This window comes from Hyla sarda, chromosome 8, assembly GCF_029499605.1.
Source record: "Hyla sarda isolate aHylSar1 chromosome 8, aHylSar1.hap1, whole genome shotgun sequence".
In the NCBI taxonomy this organism is placed as follows: domain Eukaryota; kingdom Metazoa; phylum Chordata; class Amphibia; order Anura; family Hylidae; genus Hyla; species Hyla sarda.
Window position 1 is genome coordinate 200,313,873 of NC_079196.1, and position 20,970 is coordinate 200,334,842.

Consider the following 20,970-nt stretch of genomic DNA (forward strand, 5'->3'; position numbering starts at 1 on the left):
CCTTCCCCATAATAACACCTTGTCAGACAGATTCTTGTGCACACTGACCTTTGACATTACAGACAGGAGGCACGTCTGGGCTTTAGGGGCCTATAGATCATGACTCCGACATGAATACACATATACCGGTATATCTCTACCATTGATATTGTATAAAAACTATATAGAATGATCCCTCAACTTACAATGGCCTCAACATACAATAGTTTCAACATACAATGGTCTATTCTGGACCATTGTAAGTTGAAACCAGACTCAACATACAATGTACGGACAGTCCAGATCTGTGAAACGTGTCAATGGCTGAAAGAACTGACCAATCAGAATGGGCATTCACTGGTAAAACCCCTGTATTACTGAAGTGTATGCACTGACTGGTGTCTGGTAGCGCCCCCTACAGTACAGGGAGGTATTACATGTTCTGTATACTCTTTACCTGTATTACTGAAGTGTATGCACTGACTGATGTCTGGTAGCGTCCCCTACAGTACAGGGAGGTATTACATGTTCTGTACTACTCTTTACCTGTATAACTGAAGTGCATGCACTGACTGGTGTCTGGTAGCACCCCCTACAGTACTGGGAGATATTACATCTTCTGTACTACTCTTTACCTGTATTACTGAAGTGCATGCACTGACTGGTGTCTGGTAGCACCCCTACAGTACAGGGAGGTATTACATGTCCTGTACTCTTTACCTGTATTACTGAAGTGTATGCACTGACTGGTGTCTCGTAGCGCCCCCTACAGTACAGGGAGGTATTACATGTTCTGTACTCTTTACCTGTATTACTGAAGTGCATGCACTGACTGGTGTCTGGTAGCGCCCCCTACAGTACAGGGAGGTATTACATGTTCTGTACTCTTTACCTGTACCAGGTATAGCTGCTCCTTTGGACACCAGGTGAGGGCGGCTCCATTTTACATTTTAAGGACATTGTGCGTACTGTACAGGACCCCGAAAAAGCTCCTGTCCTCTACATAGACCAGCGTTTCCCAACCAGCGTGCCTCCAGCTGTTGCAAAAGTACAACTCCCAGCATGCCCGGACAGCCTTTGGCTGTCCGGGCTTGCTGGGAGTTGTAGTTTTGCAACAGCTGGAGGCACGCTGGTTGGGAAACGCTGACATAGACAGTTATTTACAGCTCCCAGCAGATCTTTCTTACTTTTATATGTAAGGATTTGCTTTATCTGTATTAGTTATCTACTTATTTTTCTTTAATCCTCACTTTTTCCTATTTTTGGATGACATTTTGGGGCTTTAGAACCAATTACCAGGTTTCCATAGAATTATGGTCTCAACATACAATGGTTTCAACATACAATGGTCGTCCTGGAACCGATTAATATTGTAACTTGAGGGACCACTGTATATATGTATATATATATATATATATATATATATATATATATATATATATATATAGTCTGTTAGCCGTATGGACTATAGAGCTGCAGGGACCCCATGTGCTGTTGTATAGTGCTTCTTTGGCTTTGTATGTAGTTATTTATTAGGTAGCACTACAGTGTCCGGAACTGTTATATACCTTCTTCTGCGTAAGGGGTTGTCCAGTCTTAGGCGGCATTCACATTTACATCTCATTTTTGCAATACGGTTCCCGTATCCGGTTTCAGTGAAAAAAAAGTATGGAACCGTATTGCAAACCGTATGTATAGACATTTCATAGAAAACCGTTTGCCAACCGTAGCATCCGGTTGTGTACGTTTTGCATCATTTACGGTTTTATTCGTTTTTTTTCCCTAACACAAAACCGTAGTCGACTACGGTTTTATGTGCGGATGAAAAAACCGGATACAACCCGTATAAGTTTTTTTTTGTTTTTTTTAAATGGTAATCTATGGGAACTGTACAGAACCGTATGTGCGTATGGTTCCATCCGGTTTGCACAATACGGTTTTGCAGTTTGCACATGCGCAGTGCACGTCGAAAGTTCTTCCCACAAATAGAACAAGAAGAACTTTATTAAATTAAGGACAAACATAAAACCTTATCCGTTTTTTTTCTTTCAAAAAAACTTATTCAACCGTATGCAAGCGAACATCCGTTTTTAACCACGTTGTTGACTCCGGTTTAAAAACCGTACTGCAACCGCATACGTTTTTTTTTTTTAACATGGACGTCAATGGGAAACGCACATGTATATCATTCCATACGGGAAACCGTATACGGTTTTTACTTTGCACATGCGCATTTGCATCCTAAAGTCCCCACACAACACCACTCCTATTAAAAATGGACAACATTTTTTTTTTTTTTTTATAAAAACGGACGGAACCGTATGCACTTTTAAAAACGCATACGGTTTACTTTTTCCCATACGGTTCCATCCGTTTTTTTGGGCATACGAATCTCTTTAGAAAAATTGATTGAAAACAGTATGGGGAAAACATGGTGTGAACCCAGCCTTAGGTCATAAGGAAAAGAGAAACATACACCAGCTCACCCCTCCTATGTGGATAAATTCATTTTGCAGCAGCAGCGTGTATTTCTGTTAGGAAGCTCGGAGGAAATCACTCGAGTCGGGTCTCCAGGTGCAGCAACTCCAAGGAAAAAACAGATATCCGGCTCCCAACGGATAAATAAAATCCAACTTTAAAGGGGAACTTTTTTTTTTTTTTTTATGAACTGGTGCCAGAAAGTTAAACAGATTTGTAAATTACTTCTATTAAAAAATCTTTACCCGTCCAGGACTTATTAGCAGCTGTATGCTACAGAGGAAATTATTTTCTTTTTGAATTTCTTTTTTTGTCTTGTCCACAGTGCTCTCTGCTGACACCTCTGTCCGTGTCAGGAACTGTCCAGAGCAGCATAGGTTTGCTATGGGGGTTTTCTCCTGCTCTGGACAGTTCCTGCTACGGGCATCAGGTGTCAGCAAAGAGCACTGTGGACAAGACAAAGAAGAGAATTTCCCCCGTAGCATACAGCTGCTAATAAGTACTGGAAGGGTTAAGATTTTTTAATAGAAGTGATTTACAAATCTGTTTAACTTTTTGGCACCAGTTCATAAAAAAAAAAAAATTCCACTGGAGTACCCCTTTAATGAAAATTTTTTAAAAACATACAGGTGGAAAAAAATAGAAAAAGTTACAGAAAGTACTTTTTGTAAATTTTTCTATATTTTTCCACCTGTATGTTTTTAACATTTTTTTCATTTAAATTGGATTTTATTTATCCATTGGGAGTCGGATATCTGCTTTTTCCCTGGAGTTGTCCAGTCTTAGGTGGCATTCACACACGCGTACTATGAATGCAGCCATTGCTGTTTGTTGTAGTTTTTGCAACAGCTGGAGGCACACTGGTTGGGAAACATTGCCGCATAGCTAGACCCCTGATCTATATACATTGAAACCTCTTTGAGATGACCACCCAAAATTGGTCTTTTGAAAATGTTTCACTGTATTCCCCAACCAGGTTAACTCCAGATGCTGGAAAACTACAATAGTGTTGAGCGCGACTTTTTGAAATCCGAATTTTTATCGCGAATATCAGCACTTCGCAATTTCACACATATTTAGAATATAGTTATATATATTCGTAATGACGAATATTTTTATTTTTTTATTTTATGCAAATTCATGCGAATATTTCTGTGAATATTTATGCAAATATTGGCACTTCCTGACTGGACACTGATCCCTCCCTTCTTTTAGGGGAAAGATATTATCGCGCATGCGCACTATGCGAGTTTCACTACAAATTTTTGCATGGGGGAAAAAAAAAAAAAAGAACGAACATAGCAAATATGCGAATTTCGCGAACATAGGACGAATATTCGTCCATATATTCGCGAAATATCTCAAATTCGAATATGGCCCCTGCCGCTCATCACTAAACTACAACTCACAGCTTACCCAGACAGCCGAAGGCTGCATCCATATTACTCGTGTGTGTGAATGCAGCCTAAGACTGGGTTCACACTACGGTTTGTAATTACGGTTCCCGTATACGGCTGGGAGGAGGGGTGGGCGGGGCTTAATCACGGCGCCCGCACTCAGCCGTATACGGGAACCGTATTTAATGCATGTCTATGAGCCGACCGGAGTGAACCGCAGCCTCCGGTCGGCTGCTTTTTCGGCCGTATGCGGTTTCCCGACCAGAGGCTGCGGTTCACTCCGGTCGGCTCATAGACATGCATTAAATACGGTTCCCGTATACGGCTGAGTGCGGGCGCCGCGATTAAGCCCCGCCCACCCCTCCTCCCAGTCGTATTCGGGAACCGTAGTTACAAATCGTAGTGTGAACCCAGCCTAAGACTGGACAACCCCATCGGCCTTTGGCTGACAGGTACGCTGGGAGTTGTAGTTTTGTAACAGCTGGAGACACACCTGTTGGGAAACACTGGTGTAGGCGATAGATATCTGATACATGATATTACCAACCAAATCGTATGCTGTGGTTTTGTCCCAACTTTGGCCTGTACCCTTACCCATAGTTGTGATATATTTGTAACAAGCCTTTCACCTGTATATCCAATGTTTTTCTAAACTGATTTTAGCTTAGGCTACTGTGGTGAGCCACAGTGATGGCGGGACCACGGGGTGTAGCGGTGTAGGTGGATGGGGCAGATGGTATTAACCCCTTATAACCCCTAATGTTCGTGATGCCAGAGTGGTTTTTGGGTATCGGGAAGCACCCAAACGATATCTTCGCTATCCCAATGGCTTACAGTGAAATGAGAGTCCACGACCAGGTTATGGTTTAACGGAGGCTTTACTGAGGTCAGATAGGGGTTATTATCTTCACAGCTCGGCCAGAATCCCAGAGAGGGGGCCAGGAACACAGAAGGACCTCGCAGCTTGCTGGGACCAATTATAGACTGTAGATTCTTGACTTTAGGCTTGACTAGACTGTAGGCAGTGACAGCAGACATAGACTTGACTGACTGGAAGTTACTGTAGATTTGAGGCCTTCCAGGTAGCTGGACACTAGCACTGAGATGTCTGTGCTTTGCTGTCCCTTAGCAGGAGTGATGGTGTAAGAGAGAGAATTGTAATGGCCGACACATTATGTAGAGGGGGGCTGAGCCAGAAGCCCATAGGTCAAGCTGCGAGTCATGTGTTAAGCTGGTGCCCTCTGGGTAACATAAACATAACATGTGACATCTTACAGGTCCTTTAGACAATTACATCAGTCCTCCAAAGGTCCTTTATACTGTGTATACATTAGCATACTGACTATATACCTATTACAATAAATAACATTGTACTAACAGCAGGGGAGACACTGCAGGAGAGCTCCCAGGACATTGAGGGACTCAACCTGACAGGGCCTAAGTGTTCGGTATCCATTTTAGGACATCGTCAGTCGTCAGCCGTAACTCCGTCCTTCATCAGGAGAAACGGCGTCCCGCCTCTTCCCTCGGACCAATCACCGTCAGTCGTCAGCCGCATCTCCATCCTCCGCCAGGTGAAACGGCATCCTACCTCCTCCCTCACACCAATCGCCATCATCCTTCAGCCACAACTCCATCCTCCCTCATCCGAACCTAACTCGTCCAAAACGCCGTCATGCCTCAGACGATTCTCCCTCAAAATCGCCCCATAGCAGAGCCGGCGCTGCACAGCACGTATAGCAGAGTCGAAACTGTGAAACTTGCACGTGTGTACTACAGTCAACTACATGTGCTACAGAGTTGGTATAGCAGAGCCGACACTGACTCGGCTCTGCAATGCGGCAGGAAAGTTTTTCGTTTGAGGGATGACGGAGTTTCGAATGAGAGACTTTAGGGTGACAAAGGAGCAGGGGTCAAGTCCTGGGGAAAAAAGTGTGGGAACCCACCCATGATTTCCACTCAAGGGCTAGTCCTGCAGGACTCCTGCTAATGGGAACTGTGTTCCTGCTCTGGAAAAAGTGCAGGAACTCCGTTCCTGTACGTTCCTGCAGGACTTTAGCCCTGCAAAGGAGGGAGTTGCGGCTGACGCCTGATGGAGTGTGGCCCGAGGGAGGAGGCAGGACGCCGTTTCACCTTTCGAGGACGAAGTTACGGCTGACGACTGACGATGTCCTAAAATGGACAACGTATAAGTGTAGTACAGGACTATGTTCTGTACTGGGACATTACACTATAGTCACATGATGGGGGTCAATCAGGTTTCTTTAAATAAATATTTTTTTACACCTGTTATGTGTGTCAGTACTCACTATCCAGAATGTGGCGGTATTATTTATTCGATATTAGTTGCAGGATACTTGGGCATTTATAATAATGTTCTGTGCCACCTCAGGTTATCAGGGGGGCCCCAAGTAATGCCAAATATACGGCATGTTAGGGTCAGCAGGAGGGGGGGGGGGGTAATGGGGTATGGTTTCGCTCTAATAATGTTGGGAACCATTAAGTTAATCCTTTCTCAAGTTAGGAATGTATGTGGAATGTCCTCCTCATCCTCCATGCAAACCATATCTAAAAGGATCTTTCTTGTCTTACAGAGTCTGGGGTCAGTGGACCGGAAAGAATTTCAAACACCAAGGTAGGAACCCCTTTCCCCCCATCATTTGTTTATCTGTTATTTCAGCCTATTGAATCCTGAATGGGAATTAATAGAGAGCGTAAGTGCTGCGTACTGACAGCGGGGAGTCACGGCTCGACTCTACAGAATAATACGCTATATAACAACATACTCTAGGACAGGGTTTCCCAACCAGCGTGCCTCCAGCTGTTGCAAAACTACAACTCCCAGCATGCCCGGACAGCCAAAGGCTGTCCGGGCATGCTGGGAGTTGTAGTTTTGCAACAGCTGGAGGCACACTGGTTGGCAAATACTGCTCTAGAACGCGTCAGCAATGTCATTTAGCACAGAAACCAGCATTTGTATGCAAATTGCTATAGGGAACAGAAAGTCTACCGCCCTACAGAGCCGCATATATAAGAGATCACTATAGTTAGGGCTGGATCGTGTAGCGCTATGACAACAATAGTCACTTCAGTCATTTCCATAAAGTCCTCAAATAATAGGATCATGCGGTGCGGGACCCAAATAATATAACCGTACTTTTGCCAACTAATAATGCTGTAATAATACCGCCATACATTGCCTAAATAATAGTGCTAAACAGTGCCCAGTTTCTAGCCAAACATCAGTGAATGGTAGTTTCACCCTGCAGGTAATGATTTTGATAAAATTGGTTGTGGTGGGGGGGGGGTCCCTTTATTGCATTTGCCCCCTTTTGCGCTCCCTACATGATGTGTATTTCTTGGCGTCCGGTGCCTACACCAAAAGAAAAAACTAATGAACACAATAGGGGGGGAATTTATCATTCTTAGTTTGGGCTGTTTAACCCTATATCAGCCCATTGGCACCCATGTGGGACAAGTGCTGGGGGGTCACTGGGTTACTACAGCAGCCAGGGGTCTGCCATAGGTCTATGCACATTGGGGGAATATATGATTCCCTGCATCACTGACACCCATGCATGCACCACGTGTGTACTGAAGAGCCAACATAGGGTTAAAGGAGAACTTTTTTTACTTTAAATCAACTGGTGCCAGAAAGTTTAACAGATTTGTAAATTACTTCCATTAAAAAAAAATCTTAATCCTTCCAGTACTTACTAGCTGCTGAATACTACAGAGGAAATTATTTTCTTTTTGGAACACAGTGCTCTCTGCTGACATCACGAGCACAGTGCTCTCTGCTGACATCTCTGTCCGTTTTAGGAACTGTCCAGAGCAGCATATGTTTTCTATGGGGATTTTCTCTTACTCTGGACAGTTCTTAAAATGGACAGAAATGTCAGTAGAGAGCACTGTGCTCGTGATTTAGCAGAGAGCTCTGTGTTCCAAAAAGAAAAGAATTTCCTCTGTAGTATTCAGCAGCTAATAAGTACTGGAAGGATTGAGATTTTTTTTATTAGAAGTAATTTACAAATCTCTTTAACTTTCTGGCACCAGTTGATAAAAAAATAAATAAAAAATAAATAAAAGTTTTCCACTGGAGTACCCCTTTAAGAACAGCAGCAGCTTAATCTGCCGCCACCTGTTGACTGCCGGGACTGGGGAATATTCCAGGCCTCTGTGTAAACCAGCTGCCTGTGGTGACGCCTTGCACGTGTGTGAGGGTGGTAAATGCTCTGCGCAGGCTGTGGCTCCAGCTATGGATCTCAAGATTATAACATATCATCATCCACAGCAGTGTTTCCCAAGCAGTGTGCCTCCAGCTGTTGCAAAACTACAACTCCCAGCATGCCCGGACAGCCTTCGGCTGTCCGGGCATGCTGGAAGTTGTAGTTTTGCAACAGCTGGAGGCACACTGCTTGGGATGCACTTATCCACAGGATAGGTGATAAGTATGGGATTTTTGGGGGTATACAACCTCTGGGACCCTCTCTGATCACAGGAATGGAGGTCCCATGTCGTATGAGTGAATAGAGCTTCAGCTGCATTCAGTCACTATGGACTGTTGGTGATAACTCTGGCTATCGTGTCAGGCTGTATTGTGGGGATGGGATCTCTTTAAAAGCTCCATGGATTGTAGGGGGGGGGGGGGTGTAACTTTGCATTACAATGCAGATGAGTGTGTCAATCACGGAACGTAAAGACCAATTAGCATCCCTTAGGGCAGTGTTTCCCAACCAGTGTGCCTCCAGCTGTTGCAAAACTACCCCCCCCCCCCAACAGCCCTTATGAAAACTGCAGTTGTGACTATGTAAATCTGTGTTCGCTCTCTTGTCAGAAGCTCAATCACTAGTCCTATCAGCACATTATGCAGCATGATAACCTCCAATAGGTGGCGGCAGAGAGCGAGCTCTTTTCCTTCCGGAGGGCAGTTTCCTTGTATATTTTTACTCAATGGAGCATTTTATGGCCTAGACCAGAGGTCCCCAACCCAGTCCTCAAGGCCCACCAACAGTCCAGTATTTGAATATTGTAGACCCTTATACTGCCCACGTATATAGTTGTAGGCCCCTATACTACCCACATATATAGTTGTAGGCCCCTATACTGCCCCATATATAGTTGTAGACCCCTATACTACCCTTATCTAGTTGTAGACCCCTATACTGCCCACATATATAGTTGTAGACCCCTATACTGCCCACATATATAGTTGTAGACCCCTATACTACCCTTATCTAGTTGTAGACCCCTATACTGCCCACATATATAGTTGTAGACCCCTATACTGCCCACATATATAGTTGTAGACCCCTATACTACCCTTATCTAGTTGTAGACCCCTATACTGCCCACATATATAGTTGTAGACCCCTATACTGCCCACATATATAGTTGTAGACCCCTATACTACCCTTATCTAGTTGTAGACCCCTATACTGCCCACATATATAGTTGTAGACCCCTATACTGCCCACATATATAGTTGTAGGCCCCTATACTGCCCCCATATATAGTTGTAGGCCCCTATACTGCCCCCATATATAGTTGTAGACCCCTATACTGCCCCATATATAGCTGTAGACCCCTATACTGCCCACATATATAGTTGTAGACCCCTACACTGCCCACATATATAGTTGTAGGCCCCTATACTGCCCACATATATAGTTGTAGACCCCTATACTGCCCACATATATAGTTGTAGACCCCTATACTGCCCCATATATAGTTGTAGACCCCTATACTGCCCCATATATAGTTGTAGACCCCTACACTGCCCACATATATAGTTGTAGACTCCTATACTGCCCACATATATAGTTGTAGGCCCCTATACTGCCCACGTATATAGTTGTAGACCCCCTATACTGCCCACATATATAGTTGTAGGCCCTATACTGCCCACATATATAGTTGTAGACCCCTATACTGCCCACATATATAGTTGTAGACCCCTATACTGCCCACATATATAGTTGTAGACCCCTATACTGCCCACATATATAGTTGTAGGCCCCTATACTGCCCACGTATATAGTTGTAGACCCCCTATACTGCCCACATATATAGTTGTAGACCCCTATACTGCCCACATATATAGTTGTAGACCCCTATACTGCCCACGTATATAGTTGTAGACCCCCTATACTGCCCACATATATAGTTGTAGGCCCTATACTGCCCACATATATAGTTGTAGACCCCTATACTGCCCACATATATAGTTGTAGACCCCTATACTGCCCACATATATAGTTGTAGACCCCTATACTGCCCACATATATAGTTGTAGGCCCCTATACTGCCCACGTATATAGTTGTAGACCCCTAAACTGCCCACATATATAGTTGTAGACCCCTATACTGCCCACATATATAGTTGTAGGCCCCTATACTGCCCACGTATATAGTTGTAGGCCCCTATACTGCCCACGTATATAGTTGTAGGCCCCTATACTGCCCCATATATAGTTGTAGACCCCTATACTGCCCACATATATAGTTGTAGGCCCCTATACTGCCCAAGTATATAGTTGTAGGCCCCTATACTGCCCACATATATAGTTGTAGGCCCCTATACTGCCCACGTATATAGTTGTAGGCCCCTATACTGCCCACATATATAGCTGTAGACCCCTATACTGCCCCATATATAGTTGTAGACCCCTATACTGCCCCCATATATAGTTGTAGACCCCTATACTTCCCACATATATAGTTGTAGACCCCTACACTGCCCACATATATAGTTGTAGACCCCTATACTGCCCACATATATAGTTGTAGGCCCCTATACTGCCCACGTATATAGTTGTAGACCCCTACACTGCCCACGTATATAGTTGTAGACCCCTATACTGCCCACATATATAGTTGTAGGCCCCTATACTGCCCACATATATAGTTGTAGGCCCCTATACTGCCCACGTATATAGTTGTAGGCCCCTATACTGCCCACATATATAGCTGTAGACCCCTACACTGCCCACATATATAGTTGTAGACCCCTATACTGCCCACATATATAGTTGTAGGCCCCTATACTGCCCACGTATATAGTTGTAGACCCCTACACTGCCCACATATATAGTTGTAGACCCCTATACTGCCCACATATATAGTTGTAGACCCCTATACTGCCCACATATATAGTTGTAGACCCCTATACTGCCCACATATATAGTTGTAGGCCCCTATACTGCCCACGTATATAGTTGTAGACCCCTACACTGCCCACATATATAGTTGTAGGCCCTATACTGCCCACATATATAGTTGTAGGCCCCTATACTGCCCACGTATATAGTTGTAGACCCCTACACTGCCCACATATATAGTTGTAGACCCCTATACTGCCCACATATATAGTTGTAGACCCCTATACTGCCCACATATATAGTTGTAGACCCCTATACTACCCACATATATAGTTGTAGACCCCTATACTGCCCACATATATAGTTGTAGGCCCCTATACTGCCCCATATATAGTTGTAGACCCCTACACTGCCCACATATATAGTTGTAGACCCTATACTGCCCCATATATAGTTGTAGGCCCTATACTGCCCCATATATAGTTGTAGACCCCTATACTGCCCACATATATAGTTGTAGACCCCTACACTGCCCACATATATAGTTGTAGACCCCTATACTGCCCACATATATAGTTGTAGGCCCCTATACTGCCCCATATATAGTTGTAGACCCCTACACTGCCCACATATATAGTTGTAGACCCTATACTGCCCACATATATAGTTGTAGACCCCTATACTGCCCCATACATAGTTGTAGACCCTATACTGCCCACATATATAGTTGTAGACCCCTATACTGCCCACATATATAGTTGTAGCCCCCTATACTGCCCACATATATATAGTTGTAGACCCCTTTACTGCCCCATATATAGTTGTAGACCCCTATACTGCCCCCATATACAGTTGTAGACCCCTAAACTGTCCCCATATATAGCTGTAGGCCCCTTCTAATCCACCATATATAGTTGTAGGCCCCAATACATCCCCATATATAGTTATGGGCCCCTATACTGCCCCATATATAGTTATAGGCTCCCTATGTGTCCACATATAATTGTAGCCCCCCTGTCCTCCATACCCCCCATAGATAGTATTAAGTAGTTGACCCCCCCCCCCCCCAGCGGCCCAGTCATATTGCCCCGCTTCTCCACAGACAGTGGTGTCCATTGTTTCACTGGTCCGGCACTGGTGGTGGTGTGAACAGAGCCTTACTCAGCACTTCTCGCCCATAGAAGAGTATAAAGCTGTCGCCATCATTTTTCCCGGATGGCGGTCCTGTGCAGGAACCTATGTTTTTAGCAAATCAGTGTATGTCTAGAAATGGAGAAAAATGTCAATAATTTCCCTTATCAGAAATAATAGTGGTGATTTTATTTCCTGTATATAATGTTGATCCTATACGTGCACCCGTGCCCATACATGCTCATAGATATACAGTGGTCCCTCAAGTTACAATATTAATTGGTTCTGGGACGACCATTGTATGTTGAAACCATTGTATGTTGAGACCAGAACTCTATGGAAACCTGGTAATTGGTTCTGAAGCCACCAAAATGTCATCCAAAAATAGGAAAAGGTGAAGATTAAAGAAAAATAAGTAGATAACTAATATAGATAAAGCAAATCCTTACATATAAAAGTAATAAAGATCTGCTGGGAGCTGTAATCACTGTCTATGTCAGCGTTTCCCAACCAGGGTGCCTCCAGCTGTTGCAAAACTACAACTCCCAGCATGCCCGGACAGCCTTTGGCTGTCCGGGCATGCTGGGAGTTGTAGTTTTGCAACAGCTGGAGGCACCCTGGTTGGGAAACGCTGGTCTATGTAGAGGGCAGGAGCTTCTTCAGGGTCCTGTACAGAACATGCAATGTCCTAAAAATGTAAAATGGAGCCGCCCTCACCTGGTGTCCCAAGGAGCAGTGAACTGTGGCACAGGTAAAGAGTACAGAAGATGTAATACCTCCCTGTACTGTAGGGGGTGCTACCAGACACCAGTCAGTGCATACACTTCAGTAATACAGGCAAAGAGTAATACAGGTAAAGAGTAGTACAGACACCAGTCAGTGCATACACTTCAGTAATACAGGTAAAGAGTAGTACAGAAAATGTAATACCTCCCTGTACTGTAGGGGGCGCTACCAGACACCAGTCAGTGCATGCACTTCAGTAATACAGGTAAAGAGTATACTAAACATGTAATACCTCCCTGTACTGTAGGGGGCGCTACCAGACACCAGTCAGTGCATACGCTTCAGTAATACAGGTAAAGAGTACAGAACATGTAATACCTCCCTGTACTGTAGGGGGCGCTACCAGACACCAGTCAGTGCATGCGCTTCAGTAATACATGGGGTTTTACCAGTGAATGCCCATTCTGATTGGTCAGTTCTTTCAGCCATTGACACGTTTCACAGATCTGGACTGTCTGTAGCATTCTATGTTGAGTCTGGTTTCAAGTTACAATGGTCCAGAATAGACCATTGTATGTTGAAACTATTGTATGTTGAGGCCATTGTAAGTTGAGGGATCACTGTACTTGGGACCCCATTCTTCCTGTGCTCCCACATTCCCCTCCATCACAATACACTACAGAATAGATAATCTCTGTATCCTAGCAGCAAGGAGACCAGGGTCAGGCTTGTGATTATTGGTTTTAGCGGCAATAATGGAGCCTATAGTTCTAGGATTTCACATGAGATGGTGATCGCATCCTTCCGAGTGATTGACATTCGGCTGCGCTTGTATTCTTGATGCAGTACAGGTTGTTTTGTTGCGCGCGGTGCTTGCAGCTCTACGCACTGTTGTAACCAGGGAAACCTGTATAGGAGCATTCTCCTGAGCGGAACGTTAGATAACCTCACACATTTGTGTATTTATATCCGCGCGGCGCTTGTTGTGTGAGGCTGCGTTCTCTCGAAAAGAAGGTGATGACTTGGACAATCCCAGATGAGTCATTGGGGGGGGGGGGGGGTGCAGAGGTTTTCGCAATTGACACACAATAGAGGTGAATGGAAAAAGACTGTTGTGGTGGGCTTGGTCACCTGCAATACCAGACACAGCCTCTCGACGAGTGTGGCGATGTTCTGAATGTAAAAAAATAAAAAAATAAAATAAAACAGTGGTTCCTAACCAGCGTGCCTCCAGCTGTTGCAAAACTACAACTCACAGCATGCCCGGACAGCCTTCGGCTGTCCGGGCATGCTGAGAGTTGTGGTTTTGCAACAGCCGGAGGCATCATAGTTGGGAAACACTGAGGATGACTATACATGACCCACTGCAGGCGGGTTAGGAATGGTATACAGCACTACCCATTATGTTAGGAGTTGTAGTTTAGCAACAGCTGGAGGCACACCGGTTTGAAATCTCTGCTCTTCACTAACATCGGAGCTGCAATCTCCCAGCATCCCTTGCTGGTCATTGTTTGGACTCCTTATTAAGTGGCTTTCGCCCATTGCAGTTTAATGATTCCTACGTAACATAGTATAGAGCCCCTCTTTATTTATATAGCAGATTACACGGTAACCTCGGCGTTATCCGCTCCTTCCTTATGAGTATATAAAAAGCCTCTCATGAGTCAGCGTGCGTTGGGCGGTGTACAGACTGCGTTTGTGTTTAGTAATGACGCTTTTCATATCGTATCCATGGCGCATTCCTATGGATCATTTCCTGCTCACTGAATACATTGTTTGCTTCCACAGTGTGTAGTATTGTAATCCCCCCCGTCCGGGCTATCACAGGTGACTGAGCACAGCGGGCCTGCCGAGCCATGTATGGGGAGACCACCTTGTCTATTATCTATCTCATATCTATCTGTCTGTCTCTTATATGTGTTTATCTGTTTCATATCTATTTATCTATTATCTATCTATATATCTCATATCTATCTATCTATCTCATCTATCTATCTATCTATCTATCTCAAATCTATCTATCTCATATCTATCTATCTCATATCTGTCTATCTCATATCTATCTCCTATCTATCTATCTCATATCTATCGATCTATCTATCTATCTATCTCATATCTATCTATCTCATATCTATCTTATATCTATCTATCTATCTATCTCATCTATCTATCTCATATCTATCTCATACCTATCTATCTGTCTATCTATCTCATATCTATCTATCTATCTATCTAATATCTATATTGTCTGTCTATCCATCTATCTTGCTATCTATCTCATATCTACAAATCTATCATATCTATCTATCTCATATCTATCGATCTATCTCATATCTATCTATCTCATATCTATCTATCTATCTTATATCTATCTATCTCATCTATCTATCTCATATCTATCTATCTATCTCATATTTACATATCTATATATCTCATATCTATCTATCTATCTCATATCTATCTCTCATATCTATCTATCATATATCTATCTCATATCTATCTATCTCCTATCTACAAATCTATCAATCAATCTATATCATATCTATCTATCTCATATCTATCCATATCTATCTATCTATCTCATATCTATCTATCTCATATCTATCGATCTATCTCATATCTATCTTATATCTATCTATCTACCTCATCTATCTATCTCATATCTATCTCATACCTATCTATCTATCTCATATCTATCTATCTATCTCATATCTATCTATCTATCTATCTATCTATCTATCTCTTATCTATCTATCTATCTCATATCTATATTATATCTATCTATCTATCTCATATCTATCTATCTCATATCTATCTATCTACCTCATATCTATCTATCTCATATCTATCTATCTATCTATCTATCTCATATCTATCTATCTATCTCATATCTATCTATCTATCTATCTCATATCTATCTCATACCTATCTATCTATCTCATATCTATCTATCTATCTATCTATCTCATATCTATCTATCTATCTATCTATCTCTTATCTATCTATCTATCTCATATCTATATTATATCTATCTATCTATCTCATATCTATCTATCTCATATCTATCTATCTACCTCATATCTATCTATCTCATATCTATCTATCTATCTATCTATCTCATATCTATCTATCTATCTCATATCTATCTATCTATCTATCTCATATCTATCTATCTATCTATCTCTTATCTATCTATCTATCTATCTATCTATCTCATATCTATCTATCTCTTATCTATCTATCTATCTCATATCTATATTATATCTATTTATCTATCTCATATGTATCTATCTCATATCTATCTATCTATCTATCTATCTATCTCATATCTATCTATCTCATATCTATCTATCTCATATCTATCTATCTATCTATCTCTTATCTGTCTTATCTATCTATCTATCTCATATCTATATTATATCTATCTATCTCATATCTATCTATCTCATATCTATCTATCTATCTCATATCTATCTATCTCATATATATCTATCTATCTCATATCTATCTATCTATCTATCTATCTATCTCATATCTATATTATATCTATCTATCTATCTCATATCTATCTATCTCATATTTACATATCTATCTATCTCATATCTATCTATCTCATATCTATCTATCTATCTCATATCTATCTATCTATCTCTTATCTATCTATCTATCTATCTATCTCATATCTATATTATATCTATCTATCTATCTCATGTCTATCTATCTCATATCTATCTATCTATCTCACATCTATCTATCTATCTATCTATCTCATATCTATCTATCTATCTATCTCATATCTATCTATCTCATATCTATCTATATCTCATATCTATCTATCTATCTATCTCATATCTATCTATCCATCTAGACAATAAGCAAATCGGCTGCAGCTCTCAAAATAGGTGACAAAATAGAGTGTTAGCTTTATTCTATAGCATAATACGGATTCCATAGCATTGTATTACGCTACCACTTTATTTTTTCACCTATTTTGAGTGCTGCAGCCGTTTTGCTTTTTGTCTAGAATTTTCTGTCTTTTTGGATGTGCTGCTCTCTATAGATGGGGTATCTTTCTCCATGGTATCTGAGCATTACATACACACACGTATATTCCCTCTCCCGCACAGCGAGCTCACAATACTGCTATCCGCCAGCCCTATTTCTTTCCCTTGATCTGTGGTCTGACCACAGGAATGAAGTCTCATTCTGCTGCAGTGACTCCGGTAGACCTCCCGCCCTCGTCCTGGCTTCAGTCTCTTCCCTTTGCTCACCCTGTTGCTACCCTACAAAAACTGTCCTAACAACTGCAGGGCATGGAATGACTCTGATTTCTTATTAAACCTAAAACGCTCATGACAATAATTCAGGCCATGACAACTTGCGCTTTGTTTATTTAAATTTCTTTTCTTTTCTTTTTTTTTTGCAAGACTGTTGCCACCACCACCACCACCGTGGCCCGGCCGTCCTTTGTCTGGGCAATAACGTACCATGACCGGCAGATAGGATCATGTGATGTTTCATCCAATCTTTATGTGTCCACGTCTGTCACAGTATAGAGGTTTTCGAAAATTTGCTGGATCTTTAAAGGGGTACTCCGGTGGAAAACTTTAAAAAAAAAAATCAACTGGTGCCAGAAAGTTAAACAGATTTGTAAATTACTTCTATTAAGAAATCTTAATCCTTCCAGTACTTATTAGCTGCTGAATACTACAGGGGAAATTATTTTCTTTTTGGAACACAGAGCTCTCTGCTGACATCATGACCACAGTGCTCTCTGCTGACATCTCTGTCCATTTTAGGAACTGTCCAGAGTAGGAGAAAATCCCCAAAGCAAACATATGCTGCTCTGGACAGTTCCTAAAATGTACAGAGATGTCAGCAGAGAGCACTGTGTTCCAAAAAGAAAAGAATTTCCTCTGTAGCATACAGCTGCTAATAACTACTGGAAGGATTAAGATTTTTTTAATAGAAGTAATTTACAAATCTGTTTAACTTTCTGGCACCAGTTGATTTAAAAAGAAAGTTTTCCACCGGAGTACCCCTTAAAACAGATTTGTAAATTACTTCTATTAAAAATCTTTATCCTTCCAGTACTAGAGGAAATACTTTGCTTTTTGAATTTCTTTTTTGTCTTGTCCACAGTGCTCTCTGCTGACACCTGTGTCCATGTCAGGAACTGTCCAGAGCAGGAGAGGTTTGCTATGAGGATTTTCTCCCGGTCTGGACAGTTCCTGACACGCACAGAGGTGTCAGCAGAGAGCACTGTGGACAAGACAAAAAAGAAATTCAAAAATCTATGAATTTCCTCTGTAGCATACAGCTGCTAAAAAGTACTGGAAGGATAAAGATTTTTTTTTAATAGAAGTAATTTACAAATCTGTTTAACTTTCTGGCACCAGTTGATTTAAAACATTTTTTTCCACCAGAGTACCCCTTTAAGGTTTAGCATTTACCTCTTGCAATACAGCTGGTTGCATTGACGCTGATCTCATGGCATCTAATACCTTCAGCAATGAGCTGGTATTTCTGGGGGAAGCTACAGACCCCAACACCGTATATTAGTGACCTTGTAATTACATGGCCGCACCAAATCATGCAGAGTGGGGGCTCCTTTGGCTACTATAGGGGGTCCCAAGAAAGAAACATTCTCTCAAAGACTCAATGGACAGGGATTGGACCAACACCTTACGCAGCCATATTGGTCCACTTTGTGACAGCTCTTTGACTTCTGATGCTTCTAACAATGAGGGATTGTCGAAAGAGGAGAACACCTATAAGTAGGACTTTAAAGGGGTATTCCAGGAAAAAAACTTTTTTTTATATATCAACTGGTTCCAGAAAGTTAAAGGGTGCCTCTCATCAAAAAAACTTTTGATATATTATAGATTAATGTATGCAGAATAACTTCACAATTGCATGTTATTAAAAAATATGCTTCTTTCTATTTAATTTTCCACTTTGAAGAAATGACCACTAGGGGTCTCCCTACCAGTCCTGGCAGCAAGCATTTCAGACTCATGCTGGAGTCCTAAACACTACGAGCTGCCAGTCTGCTTTGTTCACAAAGGAGAACACTCGGAGCTGCCAGCCTGCTTTGTTCACAGCCTGTTTGGCTGTGAACAAAGCAGGCTGGCAGCTCTGAGTGTTTAGGACTCCAGCATGAGTCAGAAATGCTTGCTGACAGGACTGATCGGGAAAAATACAATAGAAAGAAGCATATTTTTCATTAACATGCTATTGGAAAGTTATTCAACATTCATTAATCTAAAATATATCAAAAGTTTATTTGATGAGAGGTACCCTTTAAACAGATTTGTAAATTACTTCTATTAAAAAATCTTAATCCTTTCAGTACTTATGAGCTTCTGAAGTTAAGCTTGTTCTTTTCTGTCTAAGTAATCTCTGATGACACGTGTCTCGGGAAACGCCCAGTTTAGAAGCAAATCCCCATAGCAAACCTCTTCTTAACTGGGCGGTTCCCGAGACACGTGTCATCAGAGAGCACTTAAACAGAAAAGAACAACCTAAACTTCAGAAGCTCATAAGTACTGAAAGGATTAAGATTTTTTAATAGAAGTAATTTACAAATCTGTTTAACTTTCTGGAGCCAGTTAATATATAAAAAAATTTTTTTCCTGGATAACCCCTTTAACAACATCATTTACACACCTATTGCTTTTACACTTCTTGCTTTTGCCAGTAATGCCTGACCTCACCATGTAGGTAATACGACAACGACCCTCGCATGTGCTGGTATGTAATTGTAGGTTACCAACAACTGATGTTGCACTGTCCTCATAAAACTGTCAGCTCCATTGCTTTAAAGGTTTGGTGGCAACATTGATGTGGGTGCCATTTTTACTTTTATAGAAGTCAATGGAGAATGATGAATTCCATCTTTGTGTACATATTATGCAAAGGCAGTGTTTCCCAACTAGGGTGCCTGCAGCTGTTGCAAAACTACAACTACCAGCATGCCCGGACAGCCAAAGGCTGTCCGGGCATGCTGGGAATTGTAGTTTTGCAACAGCTGGAGGCACCCTGGTTGGGAAACAGTGTGCTAAGGCATCCATGGGGAAGTATTTGAAACTTATATGGAAGAATATGAAACTTGTACAGTATTGAAGTACATGGATCTCATCTGGAAGTAAATGGAACTAATCTAGAAACACGTGGATCTTATATGGAAGTACATGGAGCTCATGGAAGTACAAAAAACTGATATGGAAGCTCTAGGACTTGATATGGGAGTACATGGAATTTGTACAGAGAGAGAGAGAAAACTCATCAAAGTACACAAAACGCATATGGAAATACATGGAACTCATATAGAAACACATGGAACTTATATAGAAACACATGGAACTCCTATAGAAACACATGGAACTCTTATAGAAACACATGATCTCCTATAGAAACACATGGAAGTGATATAGAAACACATGGAACTCATATAGAAACACATGGAACTCATAGAAACACATGGAACTCTTATAGAAACACATGGAACTCATATAGAAACACATGGAACTCATAGAAACAGATGGAACTCATATAGAAACACGTGGAACTCCTATAGAAACAGATGGAACTCATAGAAACACATGGAACTTATATAGAAACACATGTAACTCATATAGAAACACATGGAACTTATATAGAAACACATGGAACTCGTATAGAAACACATGGAACTCATAGAAACACATGGAACTCATAGAAACACATGGAACTCGTATTGAAACAGATGGAACTCATTTAGAAACACATGGAACTCGTATAGAAACAGATGGAACTCGTATTGAAACACATGGAACTCATATAGAAACACATGGAACTCGTATAGAAACAGATGGAACTCATAGAAACACATGGAACTCATATAGAAACACATGGAACTCATTTAGAAACACATGGAACTCATATAGAAATACATGGAACTCATATGGAAACACATGGAACTCATAGAAACACATGGAACTCATATGGAAACACATGGAACTCATAGAAACACATGGAACATATATAGAAACACATGGAACTCATATAGAAACACATGGAACTCATAATGGAAACACATGGAACTCATATAGAAATACATGGAACTCAGAGAAACAGAAGGAACTGATATAGAAACTGATGGAACTCATATAGAAACA

The 20,970-nt window shown here is 41.7% G+C and overlaps 1 protein-coding gene across 13 annotated transcripts in view; it reads left to right on the forward strand.

Annotated features, from left to right (window-relative positions):
* Positions 1–20,970, forward strand: part of LOC130283916 (ankyrin repeat and fibronectin type-III domain-containing protein 1-like) — a 443,479-nt gene that overhangs the window by 224,471 nt on the left and 198,038 nt on the right. For all 13 annotated transcript variants that reach the window (XM_056533657.1, XM_056533658.1, XM_056533660.1 and 10 more), the window contains one exon: positions 6,449–6,489. In XM_056533657.1, coding sequence (XP_056389632.1) covers positions 6,449–6,489 — 41 coding nt within the window. The remainder of the gene's footprint in view (positions 1–6,448; positions 6,490–20,970) is intronic.